At 41.1% G+C, this 22,564-nt stretch overlaps 1 protein-coding gene across 3 annotated transcripts in view; it reads left to right on the top strand.

The window, feature by feature from the left end:
* Positions 1-438: 438 nt before the first annotated feature.
* LOC139764870 (uncharacterized) overlaps positions 439-22,564 on the top strand; it is a 74,527-nt gene continuing 52,401 nt past the window's right edge. Inside the window, exons 1-7 of one of the 3 annotated variants that reach the window (XM_071691899.1) lie at positions 439-576; positions 3,927-4,093; positions 5,372-5,482; positions 7,745-7,968; positions 8,898-9,108; positions 10,883-11,022; positions 19,551-19,682. In XM_071691899.1, coding sequence (XP_071548000.1) covers positions 3,931-4,093; positions 5,372-5,482; positions 7,745-7,968; positions 8,898-9,108; positions 10,883-11,022; positions 19,551-19,682 — 981 coding nt within the window. In that variant the 5' untranslated portion in view covers positions 439-576; positions 3,927-3,930. Of the gene's footprint in view, positions 577-2,105; positions 2,242-3,926; positions 4,094-5,371; positions 5,483-7,744; positions 7,969-8,897; positions 9,109-10,882; positions 11,023-19,550; positions 19,683-22,564 lie in introns of those variants that run through there. The other 2 variants (XM_071691898.1, XM_071691901.1) reach the window with 2 other exon arrangements.

Here is a 22,564-nt window from a genome sequence, read left to right as displayed (position 1 = left end):
CAAGTGGGCCATGTGAGAGGATAGTTCTGGCCAAGTGGGCTAGGTGAGAGGATCAGTCTGGCCGAGTTGGCTAGGTGGGAGGATGGTTCTGACCAAGTGGGCTGGGTGCGAGGTGGGTCTGGCCGAGTGGGCTAGGTCGGAGGGTAGGTCTGGCCAAGTGAGTTTGGTTAGGCTGGCTTGGACAATGTGCTGGCTAGCACTGCCCCTCCAGGACAGTATGGTGCAGCTGGCTAGGACATCGTGAGTTGGTTGGCACTATCTCCCTAAGATGGTGTGGGCTGGTTACCTAGGACGTTGTAACTGGCCGGCTAGGATGACATAAGCTGCCTAGCTTGGATGGGACTGCGTCTGTTGGATTGCTAGGATGACATGAACTGGCTAGGCTGCTAAGAAGACGTTGGATAGGACGACTACGGTTGTCTGGCATTGGCTAACTAGGATGACGTTGGCTGGCTGGCTCGGACGACTTCGATTGGCTGACACGGCTAGCTAGGATGATGGGCTGGTGGCTAGGACGACGGCGGTTGGCTGGCCATGGCTATAGCTCGGAGGACCCAAAACAGCATCAGTTATAATGTAAGTATAATTATTTAGTAAATGATAATGCTGCAATCTAAAGAATAGAGTAAATTAGAAATAATTAAGTAATAAATGTAATTGTGAGTGGATGGCCCGCTCTTCGTCTGTTTCGTGGCGCTCCCTCGCTGACGCGGGAAACGGCGATCAAGTCTAGGAAAATAGATGAATCTTGTGATGACATGTTTAACACCAGTAAACGTAAGCTAGTTTTTATTTCATGAAGAAGCCATTATTAATAACTGAGATCAAATGTATTAACGTGAAGAAGCCATTATTAATAACTGAGATCAAATGTATTAACGTGAAGAAGCCATTATTAATAACTGAGATCAAATTTATTAACATGAAGAAGCCATTATTAATAACAGATCAAATGTATTAACATGAAGAAGCTATTATTAATAACTGAGATCAAATGTATTAACATGAAGAAGCCATTATTAATAACTGAGATCAAATGTATTAACATGAAGAAGCCATTATTAATAACTGAGATCAAATGTATTAACATGAAGAAGCCGTTATTAATAACTGAGATAAAATGTATTAACATGAAGAAGCCATTATTAATAACTGAGATCAAATGTATTAACATGAAGAAGCCGTTATTAATAACTGAGATAAAATGTATTAACGTGAAGAAGCCATTATTAATAACATCAAATGTATTAACATGAAGAAGCCATTATTAATAACTGAGATCAAATGTATTAACATGAAGAAGCCATTATTAATAACTGAGATCAAATGTATTAACATGAGGAAGCCACTATTAATAACTGAGATCAAATGTATTAACATGAAGAAGCCATTATTAATAACTGAGATCAAATGTATTAACATGAAGAAGCTATTATTAATAACTGAGATCAAATGTATTAACATGAAGAAGCCATTATTAATAACTGAGATCAAATGTATTAACATGAAGAAGCCATTATTAATAACTGAGATCAAATGTATTAACATGAAGAAGCCATTATTAATAACATCAAATGTATTAACATGAAGAAGCCATTATTAATAACTGAGATCAAATGTATTAACATAAAGAAGCCATTATTAATAACTGAGATCAAATATATTAACATTGCTAGTAACTTCAGCCATTACCCAAATTACTCTTCTCTATATTACCCACGCGACTACCCAGCTGAACAGGATTACCCACGCGATTTAGTCACGACGGTTAACCCATGAATATCTAGTCAAGATGAAAATAAGTAATATTTGTTATATTCATATATTTTTTTCAGAAGATTTAAGTAGTAGAATATTTGTGTCTGGAAATTGTATTTTGTTTCGTATCCGCCGCGGGACGTCCAGGCCAGAATATCCGTCTCATATAATGTAGAAATAACATCGTTATTTACACAACGACAAATACACAGAGATGATCTAATAATAAAAAAATATTAATTGTAATTGTTTGTCTTTTTAACGATGATCAATACTGGAATTATTAGGATATTTGGATATATTTTTTTAAATAGTTGTAGCAAAATGTGAGTCGGGTATAAGAGTCAGGCATTGTAAACAACGCTGATGGTGACGCTCAAGTTTGTGTGGAGGAAACTGCAGTGAGAAGGAGAGCCATATATCTGTACTTGATTTTATAGTAAGACGAGTCATGAACTGACTTGATTGACTTTTATACTTTAGGTAAGTTCGTTAACGTTGTCATGAACTGTCACGCTGGGGGCTGTGTCATGAGGGCATGGACGGTGTGACCTTAGGCCAAGACGATGGATTGTTACGAAAGTCAGATGCAGAAGTTGTGTCATGAATGTAATGATTAGGATAATGTTGGGAAAAAGTCATAAATTAATAATCACATTCAAGTTAAAGTTGTAGGAGATTATTTCGTGGATTGAGTGATAATTGTCATTTATTAGGACATCACACAATAGCGTTTGGAAGTGGCGAAACATATCATTGGACTCATTTACTAAAAGTGATTTAGGGCATATTTTATATGGTAATTTTACAGTTTGTGCCACACGAGTTACGAGTTATATGTTTATATTAAATATATCTCAAAGTATTCATTCATGTGTTGTGACATCTATCCTAGTGCTTCTAAAAAATAGGTTTGTTGCATATGGGAGAAATTTTCTGGGGCTTAAATTGTGATGATTACTTCTGTTACTATTTCTGTCATACAGGGCCTTTCATTTTCGTGTATTAAAGTCTAAACATTTATATTCATAATCAATTTCTTATTTTTATAATTGTTATTATACTCGGGTATTTTTACAGTTTACACCCAGCAGAAGTAGTTATCATGGAGGTGCGATGATAATCTGGACATTCTGTTGGTGCTTCTCTTTACTGCCCAAATAATTTCCCATCGTTATTGCTTTGTTAGGGTGTTGCATCTTATTATGATTTTTTTTTTACTTTATTATTATACTTGATCGCTGTTTCCTACATCTGTGAGGTAGTACCAGGAAACAGACGAAGAAGTACCCATCCACTCATATACACATGCCCGTACACGTACATATGCATACACATACATGCACATCAACATATCTCTGACATCTCTTACTAACTTGAACCTCCCTTAAGGGGATGGCCACGGCAGTGGAGTCTCCAGAACTAGTGGACTACATTGCCGTTTCTTAGCCTCACCCTTAACAGGCCACATGGAGAGGGCAACTCTAGTGCATTGTTTGCAGAGGCTTCTAACTAATGTTCCTACTAACTGCTTATATCTAATGCACCTGCCTAACATTCCTGCCTTATGCTTCTACCTAATGCTCATGCCTAGATGTCCCTACTTTCTACTTCTATCCATTTCTCCAACCAATTTGGCAAAGGCAGGGCAACCACATGGTGCTCAACACAGAAAAATGTAGTTACGAAGAATGGGCTGTGTAAGTTGAGTGTTGTCAAGTGTTATGTATAACAAGGAGAGATTGTATGTTTGTGAACAGAATGCCAGTAGTCCTCTTGTGGGTGAGGCAGAAAGAAAAGGCATCTGCTTGGGTCAAAGGAGTGCAACTTGACAATTACTGAAGTGCTGGCTAACTGAAGAGCCATTGCAAACCCTCTCAATCCCCAGACTGGTTGGTAGTATTGGTAATGTACCTCCCTGGTCGTTGGCTGTCTACCAACTACTACATAATGCTAGACTTTTATCCCTAGTACTTTTACAAGCATGGCTATGAGCGCCCAACATAAAGATTTGTATGCTGGTTGTAAGAGAAGTTTGATGCACAATATTGCACCCCACTTTTACATCACCACAACTGCTATACTATGTTTGCATGTAGTCTTTAAGAATTAGAATTAGCTTGTATCTGACATTAGTATATAGACTTATTTATGAAATGTTCTTACAGAAGAATGGAGAGGGGAGTGGATGATATTATCAAACAAGAAGAGGACTTGGATGAGCCAGTACCAGCAAGGGAGCTCCAGCAATTAAGGGAAGAAACCAGGATCCTCAGTTCTGTTTATCGACATGTAGAGCACCAACAGGCAGTAGAGCAGGTTGCAGAAGTTGCAGGTGTGTACTAAGCCCAGTCTCATCAAGGAGACCTGGGATAAGGTAAAGATCATATTGTTTTTTTTCTCTTTTATTTGGAGTGAGAGCAATATGCTAACCCTGCATCATGGTGGAATTGTGTCAGGTAGTTGCAGTAAGGTACATCCAGTTTGCATGCTTGAAAGAAAGGCATCTGTTTCCATAGAGGCTATTTACTAATTTGTTTACAGATAAAAAAAAATGTTTTGGTTTGGGAAATTATATCTTGAATGAATCAAATATAGTATACTTCTTTAGTTATAGTTAAAGTACTTACGTCTTTTGAATTAACAAATCACTTTTGTTTGGTTGAGTAGGGTTGAGAGACAAGTTGATTGGGATGTAAGTTTGAATGAAGAAAAATTGGAGGAAGTGAAGTGTTTTAGATATCTGTGAGTGGACTTAGCAGCAAATGGAGCCATGGAAGTGGAAGCGAGTCACAGGGTGGGATGGGGGATTGTGGGGGGCAAAGGTTCTGGGAGCGATGAAGAATATGTTGAAGGAGAGAATGTTATCTTGGAGAGCAAAATGGGTATGTTTGAAGGAATAGTGGTTCCAGCAATATTATATGGTTGCAAGGCATAGGCTATAGATAGGGTTGTACAGTGGAGGGTGTTGGAAATGAAATGTTTGAGGACAATATATGGTGTGAGGTGGTTTGATCGAGTAAATAATGAAAGGGTAAGAGAGATGTGTGGAAATAAAAAGCGTGTGGTTGAGAGAGCAGGAGAGGGTGTGTTGAAATGGTTTGGAAACAGCAATTAAGTATGATGAATATAGAAATAGATATATAAATGTTTTTTAATGGGATGGCCTTGATTTAGGCCATAGTTGCCAGTGCTATCTCAGAAAAAAGTTTGGAATGTCCTTCATGTTGATAACCTTTTAATCATATTGTTCATAGGCATTACAGCAACAAGGTTAACATGGTTATATTGAATTTCATGCTCAAATTTATTGTACATTATGGCATTACCTTATTCGGCAGCTCTGGACACACATTCCAAGATATTGTAACCTTCATTTCAAGGCTAGTACATTTTGATTTTATGATTAGTGTCTGCTATTCTTGCCTTATATTTCTCTCAAAAGAAGTGTTTACAGTTAGATACAGTATTTACAAAATATGTACTAGGAATGCCCCTGTTCTCAGGAAATTCCATTTTAATGAAGATTTGACTGACATGGTAATGTTTCTGAAGAATTACTTATTTACTTATTTATATTGACTGAGTAATAATACATTTTATTCTTTGCCAGCACTCCATCCTAAAGCTGATTCTCCAGGGGGAGCAAGAGATGATTCTGGACATTCTCCAACATACCCCGTGCCACTTGTCCAGAGAATTCCTTCTCTGACACATAGTACAGGTTGGTTATCTTGGAGTTGAATGTAATAGAGCAGAACTTGTTTTCTGTGATTTCATAAAATGTGTAAGTTATGTAGGTAGAAGAGGGGGAATTTTGTTCATAATACTTGGGTCATCTTAGGTGGATAGCATTGGTACTGTTAAAGAAAATGTGTTCCCACTTTGCCTGCTTCACTCAGCTGGTAGGTTGTCTTGGGTATGTGGTCATGCACAATGTCTGTTGAGCATGTGCATTATTTGCGGTAGGTTGTGGTGCTGGGATTGACTGTTTATTCCTTTTGTGTTTATCTAAGTTGTAACAAGTGTGAGTGCTTTGGTTGGTTGAGGTTGGAGATGTGCATTTCTGTTGTGTGTATCTTATTATTTGGTGGGTGGATAGGATATCTAAGTCAGTGATGATAGGGAAAGTGGTGATGGTAGATACATGGACGTGGTAATGGTACTAGTGATGGTAATGTAGCTTGCAGTACGAGTGTATAGGAAGCCTTTATTATGTGAGAATTCATTTTTTTTCCCTTTAACGTGTATATGCTGGCACTGTACTTGCACTCCAACAGTTCATAGCCACTGCTGTAGGCCACTGAACAATTTGACTAACCAATCAACAGTGCTGTTCATCCCTTGTTTGAGAAACTCCATTGCAGTCCAACCCACTTTTAATTCTATACCACATTTTATCCGTGCAAGGCTTTCACTGCCTTCTCTCTTTTTGTAACATTCACTCTTCGTGCTGCTTCATCTCAAGTGCACTGAATCCATCACTGTCATGTAGCACATTTAGCAGTCCAGCCAAACACTTTCTCAATTTCTTTTTCACATCTTTGTTAATATTGTTAATACTGCCACACCCGTTAACTTCATTCTCACACTCGTTTTTTCTCTAATTCTCTGTATCATTCACCTCCTTCAACAATATTTTCTTATTCTTTCTGAAGGTCATAATTATTCTCTTCATCTATAATTTGTATACTCATCTGGCTTGTGTACCTTTCTCTTGACCCCCAACCACTTTCTGTTGTACTCCCAGTGACTTGCACACCCCTTCCCTATAGTTATCGTCCATACACTTCTCTTTTCTATTTCAGTAGTAGTTAAATTTTCTCATTCTGCCTCTCGCTACCCTCTTTCGTACATCCAAATCCCACCTTATACATACCACACGCTTTGCCTGCATGCTTAAGCACTAATTGGCGAAATATCTACCACTCCAGTTTAACTTGGTCTCATATTCTCTCAACATGTGCCAATCTTCCTTAAGTGTCTCTTGATATCTCTGCACTTGGGCCACTTATGGAAACTTACTCATTTCAACATCTTCATGTATGTCATTAGCTCCTTTCCTAAACCTTCTGCCAGCTTCCAATCTTGCCTCCACCAAGAAATGATAGAATGCTTTTAGCACTGCCATCGTCTGTTCCTAGTGCTACCTCATTAAGGTGGGAAAGTGAGTGGGAACTAAAAAGGCATTATTATTGCTTATATAATTTTATACCATAGCGTGGGCTATGGATAGAGATGTGCGCAGGAGGATGGATGTGCTGGAAATGAGATGTTTGAGGACAATGTGTGGTGTGAGGTGGTTTGATCGAGTAAGTAACGTAAGGGTAAGAGAGAGGTGTGGAAATAAAAAGAGCGTGGTTGAGAGAGCAGAAGAGGGTGTTTTGAAATGGTTTGGGCACATGGAGAGAATGAGTGAGGAGAGATTGACCAAGAGGATATATGTGTCGGAGGTGGAGGGAACGAGGAGAAGAGGGAGACCAAATTGGAGGTGGAAAGATGGAGTGAAAAAGATTTTGTGTGATCGGGGCCTGAACATGCAGGAGGGTGAAAGGAGGGCAAGAAATAGAGTGAATTGGAGTCATGTGGTATACAGGGGTTGACGTGCTGTCAGTGGATTGAAGCAAGGCATGTGAAGCGTCTGGGGTAAACCATGGAAAGCTGTGTAGGTATGTATATTTGCGTGTGTGGACGTGTGTATGTACATGTGTATGGGGGGGGGGGTTGGGCCATTTCTTTCGTCTGTTTCCTTGCGCTACCTCGCAAACGCGGGAGACAGCGACAAAGTATAAAAAAAAAAAAAAAAAAAAAAAATTTTATACCTAAATGCCTCTTCCCTTTTAGTGATTTATGATCAGGGAGAATGAATGATGGCCTTATTTGCACACATCCACACTCTAGCTCCCATGTATAATATCTCAAATACATTAATTTATTAATTTCTTTATTTAGTTATTATTATCATTTTGATTTGTTTCTTTTGCAGTGGGGTCTGAAGGTTCAGGATCCTTAGCACTGCAGTTGCGTTTTTCTCGGACTGGGAGTACTGAAGATGGTGATACAGCAGGAAGGGGTGACACCACAGAGGAGCTCTTGGCTCTACCTGAATCCCTAGATACAGCCCTGAAGCTCAATATGACTTTGCAGAAGAACTTCAGAGATAAAATCCAGAATCTAGAAAAGGTGCTGCAAGAGAATGTTACCAAGCAGGTTAGACTAAATCAAGTTTCTTCTTAGGGATGACTTTTGAACAAAGTGACCGTTTCAAACTTTATCATTATCTATCTATCAATCTGTCTATCTATCTATCTATATCTCTGATGGCTGTTCTCTCTGGAAACTCCCTGAAGAGGGTGGGCACAGCAAGTCTCTGTCACTGGTGAACTCCAGTGCTGCTGCTTATCCTTTAGTGCCTCTCTTAACAGGCCACTGGTAGAGGGTTACTCTCGCGCAGTGTTTCCAGAGGCTCTTACCTAATGTTCCTATCAAGTAGTACTTCCTAATGTTCCAACCTACTACTACTACCTAATGCTTGTGCCCTCCAACACCCCAGGATTGGGACATACACCCCAGAATAAGGAGCCCTCCAACACCCCAGGAATGGAGACATACACCCCAGAATAAGAACTCTCCAACACCCCAGGAATGGAGACTTACACCCCAGAATATGAACCCTCCAACACCCCAGGAATAGGGATCTGCTCAGTTCATGGGGACACCCGTGTGTTTGTCGAGTTCCGCCCACACCCCAGGACTGGGGGAAGCCGGGACAAGGTCCCTCCAACCCCCACTGAATATTGACAACGTGTTGGTAAATTCTCTCTCCCTCTCTCCCTCTCTCTCTCTCTCTCTCAGGTTGTCATATGTGACCTGCGATTTGGAGATGCCAGATGGATTTTTCCTGTTCAGTAAGTGGGTTAGGGACTTCATCACTAGCAGACTTGAATTGGTTGAAGGTGAGCCTACCAATCTGGTGCTGCCCTAAGTTAAGAGGTCATTGACTGATAGGGAAAGCATGTGCTACTCCACCAGTTAGATGGGATGTTAGAGGGTCGTAACCTCTTATATATCCAAGAGATAGCTCCGTACTTATGGGACATGACTATAAGATTCTGATATGCTCTTTGCTTTATTTCCAGGTGAAATTAAAGGATGAGATCAGGGAAGCCAAATACACTTCAGGGCATGAACTGAAGTGGGACGGAACAGGAAAGCCCCCTTTGCGCATATCTTATTTTTGTGTACCCTACTTTAAAAATCGAAGTGGAATGAATGCTCCGAAGAATGAAGATGCAAAGTGGAAGGTAGACAATGGCTACTTAGATCTCTACACAACACGCTCAAGACCCTGTACGTAACATTGTTCTTTGTTTTTTTTTGAGTTTTTACTAGCCATGGTACACACTAATTTTTTGATGGGTGATGAAACTTCTTTGCTTCAAGAGCCTTGTGTATGCTTCCCTTTCATTGTTGTGACTTTCACTGTCTTTGTGCTTGTCTCTTGTGAGCTGCATAACCATGCTGGCAATCTTAAGAGGCTACAGGTATTGTACTGTAATGTTTTGAAACAGAACCTTTTTGTAAGTTCTTGTTAATCTCACTGTTAACACCCACCATCAGTGTATTGTAACAGTCTGTTGCTTAAGTCTTTTTTTCTGAAATTCTGAAGCCACCAAAATTATTGTTATTCTCAGGATTATTTAACTTTGAAAGTGACCATAGTGAATGACATGTATTGCTGACTCCCACACCCATGTAGTGCAATCTTTTTATTGATAAATCTTTCTTGAATATGTCGAGGGCAACAGCAGGTGCATGGGAGAGACGAGAACATAGGTCCCCTTAGCCTATTTATAGTTTATCTATTTTTGAACATAACTTCATTTATTCATGTTTCTCTTCTAAATGGATGAGGTGAGAACAGAACAGTAAGACCCTTTCCCCACCATTCATTCCATTTGTCAACATCAGCTGACAAGAAGAATAATGGAAGAACCATACACTTGTGAAGTAAGCCTGCTTGGAATTTAACAGCATAGAATATAAAAAAAACCTACTATATTCAACCCTCTTCCCTACTATGGTGTAGTCTTAGCATCTGGAGGGAGAAAAAAGGAATTAATATACATGTAATTTTTTATCCCTGGGGATAGGGGAGAAAGAATACTTCCCACGTATTCCCTGCGTGTTGTAGAGGGCGACTAAAAGGGGAGGGAGCGGGGGGCTGGAAATCCTCCCCTCTCGTTTTTTTTTAATTTTCCGAAAGAAGGAACAGAGAACGAGGCCAGGTGAGGATATTCCCTCAAAGGCCCAGTCCTCTGTTCTTAACGCTACCTTGCTAACGCGGGAAATGGCGAATAGTTTGAAAAAAAAGTAATTTTTTTTGTTCATTAGGTTCCTGATGTGATGAACAATTTGCCTAACCAGTTTTTTAAGGTACTTATGGTCTTTGAATTAGTGGGAAATGTTTGATGATAAATTATTCCAATGTTCAATTTATTTGTTTAGGAAGAAACTTTTTTCCCATGTTAGTTTCACATCTTTTAGCCTTTTATATTGTTGGAGTTGTTTTAAGTAATTGTGTTATTTGTTGTAATTTTTTGAAAATTTATGTTGTTAGATATATTCAGACTTTTGAAAACTTGAATTAGGTTACTGCAGAGTCCACTCTTCTTAAGAGAAATCTTCTTAGCCTCTCTTCGTACATCAGATTTCTTGGCACTTGAGTCAGTTTTGTCACCTATCATTGTACTTGTTCCATTTTTTAGGGAACTAGATATGGATTGCATCTTCAGTCTGTGGTTTTACTAGTGTCAGAAATGGTCTAGATTGTTTCCAATGTTTTGTAGTCTACATTCTTATGAAAGCTAGCATTTGGTCTTCTTTTATTTACAGATAGACACTTATTAGTATACTTGAGATTATTAACAAAAACTCTTCATTCCTTTTCTTCACATGCTTAAGTCAGCGTAAGTGTTGCTGCCAGGGTCAGTGACTTATGACACCTCCTCAAATACTTTCTGATATTAATCTTACTCTTTTGAAAGATTATAGAATATAATGTGTATTCTCTGGTGAAGGTACTTCAAGAAGCTTTTGTTTTCTTACATGATTCTGTTTTTAGGGATGATTGGTGAGAGAGAGACTCTAGTAAAAGTGGTTCTCCAGGAGTGGAAGGAATACAAGATTGGAGCATGGAATTCAAAATTACGAGAACTGCAGAGAAAGCTGAAGAATCTCAACCAAGACGACCAGAACAGTGCTGTAGGTTACCAGAGTTGTATTTCTCATAATGAAGATGGTAATGATAATTATTTTAGTAATAATGATACTAGAAGTTGATAAAGTAGTTGGTTGGAACATTAGGCAAGAACAAGGTAGAAGTAGTCAGTAGGAACATTAGGTAGGAGCCTCCGCAAATACTGTTGTAGAGTTGCCCTCTGCTAGCGGCCTGTTAAGGATGAGGCACAAAAGGCTAAGAAGTGGCACTATAATTCACTAGTTACAGAGACTTAGTTGGGAACAGAAGTCAGATATACTGAATGCTAATAATCTGTTAATGATAATAGTAATAATACAGGTTGAGTATCCCTTACCCAAAATGCCTGGGACTACAAGTGTTTCGGATTTTGAATTTTCTTAGGGATTTTGGAATATTTGCATATGCATAATGAGATATCTTGGGGATGGGACCAAAGTCTAAACACAAAATCCATTTTTGTTTTGGTCAGGGTGGTGTGTGAAGTGAGAGGGTCAGGGAGAAAGGTTTGGTTAAGAGAGAAGATGTGGTATAAGCCTTGCAGGAGATGAAATCCTGCAAGGTGGCAGGTTTGGATGGTATTGCAGTTGAATATATATATTTATTTATTTTGCTTTGTCGCTGTCTCCCGTGTTTGCGAGGTACCGCAAGGAAACAGAGAAAAGAAATGGCCCAACCCACCCCCATACACATGTATATACATACACGTCCACACGCAAATATACATACCTATACATCTCAATGTACACATATATATACACACACAGACACATACATATATACCCATGCACACAATTCACACTGTCTGCCTTTATTCATTCCCATCGCCACCTCACCACACATGGAATACCATCCCCCTCCCCCCTCATGTGTGCGAGGTAGCGCTAGGAAAAGACAACAAAGGCTCCATTCGTTCATACTCAGTCTCTAGCTGTCATGCAATAATGCCCGAAACCACAGCTCCCTTTCCACATCCAGGCCCCACACAACTTTCCATGGTTTACCCCAGACGCTTCACATGCCCTGATTCAATCCACTGACAGCACGTCAACCCCGGTATACCACATCGATCCAATTCACTCTATTCCTTGCCCGCCTTTCACCCTCCTGCATGTTCAGGCCCCGATGACTCAAAATCTTTTTCACTCCATCTTTCCACCTCCAATTTGGTCTCCCACTTCTCCTTGTTCCCTCCACCTCTGACACATATATCCTCTTTGTCAGTCTATCCTCACTCATTCTCTCCATGTGACCAAACCATTTCAAAACACCCTCTTCTGCTCTCTCAACCACACTCTTCTTATTTCCACACATCTCTCTTACCCTCACATTACTTACTCGATCAAACCACCTCACACCACACAATGCCCTCAAACATCTCATTTCCAGCACATCCACCCTCCTGCGCACAACTCAATCCATAGCCCACGCCTCGCAACCATACAACATTGTTGGAACCACTATTCCTTCAAACATACCCATTTTTGCTTTCCGAGATAATGTTCTCGATTTCCAAACATTTCTCAAGGCTCCCAGAATTTTCACCCCCTCCCCCACCCTATGATTCACTTCTGCTTCCATGGTTCCATCCGCTGCCAGATCCACTCCCAGATATCTAAAACACTTTACTTCCTCCAGTTTTTCTCCATTCAAACTTACCTCCCAATTGACTTGACCCTCAACCCTACTGTACCTAATAACCTTGCTCTTATTCACATTTACTCTTAACTTTCTTCTTTCACACACTTTACCAAACTCAGTCACCAGTTTCTGCAGTTTCTCACATGAATCAGCCACCAGCGCTGTATCATCAGCGAACAACAACTGACTCACTTCCCAAGCCCTCTCATCCACAACAGATTGCATACTTGCCCCTCTTTCCAAAACTCTTGCATTCACCTCCCTAACAACCCCATCCATAAACAAATTAAACAACCATGGAGACATCACACACCCCTGCTGCAAACCTACATTCACTGAGAACCAATCACTTTCCTCTCTTCCTACATGTACACATGCCTTACATCCTCGATAAAAACTTTTCACTGCTTCTAACAACTTGCCTCCCACACCATATATTCTTAATACCTTCCACAGAGCATGTCTATCAACTCTATCATATGCCTTCTCCAGATCAATATATGTATATGTGTACGTGTAGAAAGAGAGGAAAGTGATTGGTTCTCAGTGAATGTAGGTTTGCGGCAGGGGTGTGTGATGTCTCCATGGTTGTTTAATTTGTTTATGGATGGGGTTGTTAGGGAAGTGAATGCAAGAGTTTTGGAAAGAGGGGCAAGTATGCAGTCTGTTGTGGATGAGAGAGCTTGGGAAGTGAGTCAGTTGTTCACTGATGATACAGCGCTGGTGGCTGATTCATGTGAGAAACTTCAGAAACTGGTGACTGAGTTTGGTAAAGTGTGTGAAAGAAAAAAGTTAAGAGTAAATGTGAATAAGAGCAAGGTTATTAGGTACAGTAGGGTTGAGGGTCAAGTCAACTAGGAGGTAAGTTTGAATGGAGAAAAACTGGAGGAAGTAAGGTGTTTTAGATGTCTGGGAGTGGATTTGGCAGCGGATGGAACCATGGAAGCAGAAGTGAATCATAGGGTGGGGGAGGGGGTGAAAATGCTGGGAGCCTTGAAGAATGTTTGGAAGTCGAGAACATTATCTCGGAAAGCAAAAATGGGTATGTTTGAAGGAATAGTGGTTCCAACAATGTTGTATGGTTGCGAGGCGTGGGCTGTGGATAGAGTTGTGCGCAGGAGGGTGGATGTGCTGGAAATGAGATGTTTGAGGACAGTATGTGGTGTGAGGTGGTTTGATCGAGTAAGTAATGTAAGGGTAAGAGAGATGTGTGGAAATGAAAAGAGTGTAGTTGAGAGAGCAGAAGAGTGTTTTGAAATGGTTTGGTCACATGGAGAGAATGAGTGAGGAAAGATTGACCAAGAGGATATATGTGTCAGAGGTGGAGGGAACAAGGAGAAGTGGGAGACCAAATTGGAGGTGGAAAGATGGAGTGAAAAAGATTTTGAGTGATTGGGGCCTGAACATGCAGGAGGGTGAAAGGTGTGCAAGGAATAGAGTGAATTGGAACGATGTGGTATACCGGGGTCGACGTGCTGTCAATGGATTGAACCAGGGCATGTGAAGTGTCTGGGGTAAACGATGGAGAGTTGTGTGGGGCCTGGATGTGGAAAGGGAGCTGTGGTTTCGGTGCATTATTACATGACAGCTAGAGACTGAGTGTGAACGAATGGGGCCTTTGTTGTCTTTTCCTAGCGCTACCTCGCACACATGAGGGGGGAGGGGGTTGTTATTCCATGCGTGGTGAGGTGGCGATGGGAATAAATAAAGGCAGACAGTATGAATTATGTACATGTGTATATATGTATATATCTGTGTACAAAGGCAAAGGGGATAAGAGTGAGTGCTCAAATTACAGAGGTATAAGTTTGTTGAGTATTCCTGGCAAATTATATGGGAGGGTATTGATTGAGAGGGTGAAGGCATGTACAGAGCATCAGATTGTGGAAGAGCAGTGTGGTTTCAGAAGTGGTAGAGGATGTGTGGATCAGGTGTTTGCTTTGAAGAATGTATGTGAGAAATACTTAGAAAAGCAAATGGATTTGTATGTAGCATTTATGGATCTGGAGAAGGCATATGATAGAGTTGATAGAGATGCTCTGTGGAAGGTATTAAGAATATATGGTGTGGGAGGCAAGTTGTTAGAAGCAGTGAAAAGTTTTTATCGAGGATGTAAGGCATGTGTACGTGTAGGAAGAGAGGAAAGTGATTGGTTCTCAGTGAATGTAGGTTTGCGGCAGGGGTGTGTGATGTCTCCATGGTTGTTTAATTTGTTTATGGATGGGGTTGTTAGGGAGGTGAATGCAAGAGTTTTGGAAAGAGGGGCAAGTATGAAGTCTGTTGGGGATGAGAGAGCTTGGGAAGTGAGTCAGTTGTTGTTCGCTGATGATACAGCACTGGTGGCTGATTCATGGGAGAAACTGCAGAAGCTGGTGACTGAGTTTAGTAAAGTGTGTGAAAGAAGAAAGTTAAGAGTAAATGTGAATAAGAGCAAGGTTATTAGGTACAGTAGGGTTGAGGGTCAAGTCAATTGGGAGGTGAGTTTGAATGGAGAAAAACTGGAGGAAGTGAAGTGTTTTAGATATCTGGGAGTGGATCTGGCAGCGGATGGAACCATGGAAGCGGAAGTGGATCATAGGGTGGGGGAGGGGGCGAAAATTCTGGGAGCCTTAAAGAATGTGTGGAAGTCGAGAACATTATCTCGGAAAGCAAAAATGGGTATGTTTGAAGGAATAGTGGTTCCAACAATGTTGTATGGTTGCGAGGCGTGGACTATGGATAGAGTTGTGCGCAGGAGGATGGATGTGCTGGAAATGAGATGTTTGAGGACAATGTGTGGTGTGAGGTGGTTTGATCGAGTAAGTAACGTAAGGGTAAGAGAGATGTGTGGAAATAAAAAGAGCGTGGTTGAGAGAGCAGAAGAGTGTGTTTTGAAATGGTTTGGTCACATGGAGAGAATGAGTGAGGAAAGATTGACCAAGAGGATATATGTGTCGAAGGTGGAGGGAACGAGGAGAAGAGGGAGACCAAATTGGGGGTGGAAAGATGGAGTGAAAAAGATTTTGTGTGATCGGAGCCTGAACATGCAGGAGGGTGAAAGGAGGGCAAAGAATAGAGTGAATTGGAGCGATGTGGTATACCGGGGTTGACGTGCTGTCAGTGGATTGAATCAAGGCATGTGTATGGGGGTGGGTTGGGCCTTTTCTTTCGTCTGTTTCCTTGCGCTACCTCGCAAACGCGGGAGACAGCGACAAAGCAAAAAAAAAAAAAAAAGAAATCTGTGTATGTATATATGTATGTGTACATTGAGATGTATTGGTATGTATATTTGTGTGTGTGGACGTGTATGTATATACATGTGTATGGGGGTGGGTTGGGGCATTCTTTTGTCTGTTTCTTTGCGCTACCTCGCTAACACGGGAGACGGCGACAAAGCAAAATAAAAATATAAATAAAATATATATACCCTAGCTTGAGCCAGGTACCCATTTTATCAACCAACCCCTAGGGGTGGATGAACAGTTTATTTGATTGTGGAGCGACTGCCGCAACCAGGATTTGAACATATGTGCATGACCCTGGGCGGCCTGTGAATGCATCAGGTCAGGAATGCTAACAGCTACACCATGGCAGTCCTGTGTTGGCAAAATAGTGCCAGGAACAGATGAAAATAGCCATGTCCACTCACGTACATTCTCTTGCTGTCATGTGTAATGCACTGAAACCATAGCTTCTTATCCACATCTAGGCCTTGCAGACCTTTCCATGGTTTATCTGGATGCTTCCAATGGTCTGGTTTGGTCCAGTGTCAGTATGTCGGCCCCAGTATACAGCATTGTTCCAACTTGCTCTATCCCTTGCCCCACTTTAACCCCCTCCCCTTTTTCATTTCCAGGCCCTGATAGCTGAGAATATTTTTCACATAGTATATCCATCTCGAATTTAGTCTCCCTGTTCTTGTTCCCTCCACTTCTGATCCATGTCTTTGTCAGCCTTTCCTTACTTTTTATCATCTATGTCAGCCTTTCCTTACTTTTTATCTTCATATTTACATACCAACTCTGCACACCCTCTTCTGCTCTCTCAGCCACACTCTTTATTACAACACATTTCTCTTACCCTTTTATTACTTACCACCTGACACCTTATATTGTCCTCAAACTTTTCATTTCCAACACATTCATCTTCTGCCCAGCCTTATCTATAGCTCATGCCTCACATCCATGATATCATTGGGGCTACCATTCTATCAGATATCCCCATTTTTATCCTCCCAAATAATGTTCTCTCTTTCCATACATTCTTCATTGCTCCCAGAACCTCTGCCCCTCCCCCATCCTGTGACTCACTTCTGCTTCCATGGTGACATTCGCTGCCATATCCACACCCAGATATCTAAAACACTTCACTTTTGCCAATTTTTCTCAATTCAAACACACATCCCAACTAACTTGTCCCTCAACCTTACGGAAGTCCTCAACCTTATGGACCCTTGTTTTTATTCACATTTACTTACAACTTTCTCCTTTCACACACACTTCCAAGCTCAGTCACCAACCTCAGCAGTTGTTCACTCAATTTTGCCACCAGTGCTGTATTATCAGGAAGCCACAACCAACTCACTTCTCAGGCTGTCTCATCCCCCTCAGACTGCATATGTGCCCCTCTCTCCAGAATGCACATTTACCTCTCTTACTACCCTTTTCTGATGGCTGTTCCAACTGGAACTCCCTAAAGGGAGTGGCCATGGCAATAGTCTCCATAGCTAGTAGACTCCAATGCTGCACACGTAGGCCACTGACAGGGCAAGTCTACTGCAGTGTTAGCAGAGGCTCCTCCCTAATGTTCCCACTGACTAATTCTACCTAGTGTTCTTACATACTACTTCTACCAAATGTTTCTATATAATGTTCCTGCCTAAACGTAATTGTGAAGTATGACAGGGAGAGATTGTATGTTTATGGAAGTAGTCCAAGTCTTGGTGAGGCAGAAAGAAAAGACACTCAGAGGAATGCAACTTGAAAACCACTGAAGTGCTGGCTTGCTACGCAGCCATCAATAACCCTCCAGATTACTAGGCGGGTAGTACTGGCAGTATACCTCCCTGGTCGTTTGCTGCCTACCATCCGCTGTCAACAACTACCACCCTGTCAATAAACAATCTAAACAACCATAGTGATATTGTACACTATTCCACAGAGCAACCTTGACTTGGAACCATTCACTCTCCTCTCTTCCTACTCGTACACAAGCCTTACACCCTTGATAAAAACCTCACTGCTTCTAGAAGCTTTCCTCCCCCTATGTATATTCTTAAAACCTTCCAGAAAGCATATATATCAACCCTATCATATGCCTTCTTCAGATCCATAAATGCCACATACAAATACATATGTTTTTCTAAATATTTTTCTCACACACTCTTCAAAGCAAATACCTGATCCATGCGTCCTCTACCACTTCTGAAACCATACTGTTCCTCCCCAGACTGATGCTCTGTACATACTTTCACCCTCTCAATCAGTACCCTCCCTTACAACTTACCAGATATAGTCAACAAATTTATACTTCTCTAGTTTGAATGCTTACCTTTATCCACCTTGCCTTTATGCATTGACACTATACATACATTCCGCCAATCCTCAGCCACTTTCTCCCTTTCAGCCACTACCCTCCCATACAACTTCCCTGGTATACTCAACAAACTTATACCTATGTAGTTTATGTGCTCACCTTTATTCCCCTTGACTTTATACATTGACGCTATTCATACATTCTGCAAATCCTCAGGCACCTTGCCATGATCCATCCATGAATGTATTATCCTTACCTACCAATCAACAACACTTTCACCCCCTGTCTCAATAAATTCAACAGCATTACCATCCTTTCCAGCTGCCTTGCTACATTTCATCTTATGCAAGGCTTTCACCAGCTCTTCTCTCTTCACCAAGCCTCTCTCCATGACTCTCCCTTTGCATGCCACTCCAACTAAAGCACTACATCTGCCATTCTGTCATCAAACATATTTACAATCCTTCAAAATATTTACTTCATCACTACCTGTTATCATTTCCTCTTCTGCCCCCTTCACAGATGTTCCCAGTTGTTCTCTTGTCTTTGCACATTATTTACCTCATTCCAGAACATCTTTTTCTCCCTAAAGTTTACTGATATTTGCTAAACCCAATTCTTACTTGCCCTGTTTTTCAACCCCTGCACCCTCTTGACTTCCTCCCGTTTTCTCTTTTACACGACAGTCAGGCAGCATAGCGAGCCAGCACTTCATTGGTTGTCACATCACACTCCTCTGACCCAGGTAGCTGTCTTTTCTCTTTGCCTCACTCACACATGGACTACTGGCATGATCTTTCATCTCATGGCCAAGTGCATAAGCACTATCAGTGAGCCATTTCTCGCCATCTACTTTCAATTTTACCCACATCAGTCTTGAATTACTTCATTGCATTCTATCACATACTTCCACAACTGCTTCAGGATTAGTGCCAATCCTTCCTTAACTCTTGTCCTCTCACCAGCCCTTGACTTTACTCTGAAGACATTTCCAAACCATTCTTCCCCTTTACCCCTGAACTTAGTTTCACTCACAGCCAGAACATCTAGATTTCTTTCCTCAAACATACTATATATCTCTCCTCTCTTCTCATCTTGGTTGCATCCACTCACATGTAGGCATCACAGCCTTTGCCTTTGAGGAGGATAAGCACTCCTTACCTGGCTCCCTCTTCAATTTCCTCTTTTCGAAACTGAAATACAATAAAGGGAGGGGTGAGGTTGATTGTTTAAATAGCAAATTTTATGGTTGTATTGTGATCACCTGTGATTAAAGTAGGTTTGGGTGCATCATGTATGCCATTATTTTTTCTCACTACCCCTTTTATATTTCAGAGGAAGAAGGCTGTAGAGGTTGATTACCCCTTTTATATTTCAGAGGAAGAAGGCTGTAGAGGTTGATATTGCAGAATGTGAGAAATGTATAAACACGTGTACTATGACTCCTCCTGAAAACATAAGACCCAAGCCTGGAGCCAACATGGACTGGGAGAAAATTGCTGCTCAAGCAGTAAGTTCAGACTTTTTTCTTTCCTATTTAACGATATTGGTTTCTCCAAAATGTCAAGGATTAGGTGTATAATCATGTAAAACTATTTTATATGTCATCTTCCATCACAGTATTGTATCTGAAGTCATGTCCCTCAGACAATGACCATTTATTGGTATACTTCTTTGATCACCTCATATGGCATTTTCTGCTATATGGAGTCACTGTGGTGATCATGATGGGGACTAGTATGCTCATCAGGCCCTGAACACTCATATAGCAAGGGAAAGATGTGTATCTTAAGTTTAGTTTTTTTTTTTTTTTTTTTTTTATACTTTGTCGTTGTCTCCCGTGTTTGCGAGGTAGCGCAAGGAAACAGACGAAAGAAATGGCCCAACCCCCCCCCATACACATGTATATACATACGTCCACACACGCAAATATACATACCTACACAGCTTTCCATGGTTTACCCCAGACGCTTCACATGCATTGATTCAATCCACTGACAGCACGTCAACCCCGGTATACCACATCGCTCCAATTCACTCTATTCCTTGCCCTCCTTTCACCCTCCTGCATGTTCAGGCCCCGATCACACAAAATCTTTTTCACTCCATCTTTCCACCTCCAATTTGGTCTCCCTCTTCTCCTCGTTCCCTCCACCTCCGACACATATATCCTCTTGGTCAATCTTTCCTCGCTCATTCTCTCCATGTGCCCAAACCACTTCAAAACACCCTCTTCTGCTCTCTCAACCACGCTCTTTTTATTTCCACACATCTCTCTTACCCTTACGTTACTCACTCGATCAAACCACCTCACACCACACATTGTCCTCAAACATCTCATTTCCAGCACATCCATCCTCCTGCGCACAACTCTATCCATAGCCCACGCCTCGCAACCATACAACATTGTTGGAACCACTATTCCTTCAAACATACCCATTTTTGCTTTCCGAGATAATGTTCTCGACTTCCACACATTCTTCAAGGCCCCCAGAATTTTCGCCCCCTCCCCCACCCTATGATCCACTTCCGCTTCCATGGTTCCATCCGCTGCCAGATCCACTCCCAGATATCTAAAACACTTCACTTCCTCCAGTTTTTCTCCATTCAAACTCACCTCCCAATTGACTTGACCCTCAACCCTACTGTACCTAATAACCTTGCTCTTATTCACATTTACTCTTAACTTTCTTCTTCCACACACTTTACCAAACTCAGTCACCAGCTTCTGCAGTTTCTCACATGAATCAGCCACCAGCGCTGTATCATCAGCGAACAACAACTGACTCACTTCCCAAGCTCTCTCATCCCCAACAGACTTCATACTTGCCCCTCTTTCCAAAACTCTTGCATTTACCTCCCTAACAACCCCATCCATAAACAAATTAAACAACCATGGAGACATCACACACCCCTGCCGCAAACCTACATTCACTGAGAACCAATCACTTTCCTCTCTTCCTACACGTACACATGCCTTACATCCTCGATAAAAACTTTTCACTGCTTCTAACAACTTTCCTCCCACACCATATATTCTTAATACCTTCCACAGAGCATCTCTATCAACTCTATCATATGCCTTCTCCAGATCCATAAATGCTACATACAAATCCATTTGCTTTTCTAAGTATTTCTCACATACATTCTTCAAAGCAAACACCTGATCCACACATCCTCTACCACTTCTGAAACCACACTGCTCTTCCCCAATCTGATGCTCTGTACATGCCTTCACCCTCTCAATCAATACCCTCCCATATAATTTACCAGGAATACTCAACAAACTTATACCTCTGTAATTTGAGCACTCACTCTTATCCCCTTTGCCTTTGTACAATGGCACTATGCACGCATTCCGCCAATCCTCAGGCACCTCACCATGAGTCATACATACATTAAATAACCTTACCAACCAGTCAACAATACAGTCACCCCCTTTTTTAATAAATTCCACTGCAATACCATCCAAACCTGCTGCCTTGCCGGCTTTCATCTTCCGCAAAGCTTTCACTACCTCTCCTCTGTTTACCAAATCATTTTCCCTAACCCTCTCACTTTGCACACCACCTCGACCAAAACACCCTATATCTGCCACTCTATCATCAAACACATTCAACAAACCTTCAAAATACTCACTCCATCTCCTTCTCACATCACCACTACTTGTTATCACCTCCCCATTTGCGCCCTTCACTGAAGTTCCCATTTGCTCCCATGTCTTACGCACTTTATTTACCTCCTTCCAGAACATCTTTTTATTCTCCCTAATTCTGGCCTCTGTCACTTTTTGCCTCACTATTCTCTCACTGGCAAGAACACATGCCATTTTGGCCACTTTGCTGCTTTATAGATGTAGGATAGATTGATGTGAGAAATCAACCATCCTGTATGTATCATCACTTCATGTCATTACAATATGGCAATGCAGTATATTTTGATATTTGAATGTCTGTATGTTTGTTACTTTTAATCGATGGCATCCTTTTTACAGCGTGATGAAACTTGTGTAATGTCATGCAGTTGAAATATTGAATTTTTTTTTTACAATGTATGAACTCCCACAATCTGTGGTCTGGTGCAGTTGTTGGCATATATGGGCATTTATGTATACATGTGTGTATTAGAGTGGATGGGCCATTCTTTCTTATCTGTTTCCTGGCGCTACCTCGCTGATGTGGGAAACAGCAGTCAAGTATAATAAAATTTATATTATTATTTTATTATACTTAATCGCTGTTTCCTGCATTAGCGAGGTAACAAGGAAACAGATGAAGAATGGTCCAACCACTCATATACACACACACATATATATACATAAATGCCCCTACATGTACATATGATAGAGTTGATAGAGATGCTCTGTGGAAGGTATTAAGAATATATGGTGTG

This window comes from Panulirus ornatus, chromosome 51, assembly GCF_036320965.1.
Source record: "Panulirus ornatus isolate Po-2019 chromosome 51, ASM3632096v1, whole genome shotgun sequence".
Classification (NCBI taxonomy): Eukaryota; Metazoa; Arthropoda; class Malacostraca; order Decapoda; family Palinuridae; genus Panulirus; species Panulirus ornatus.
The sequence above is the reverse complement of the archived record's forward strand: the minus strand, read 5'-3'. Positions and strand labels throughout refer to the sequence as shown.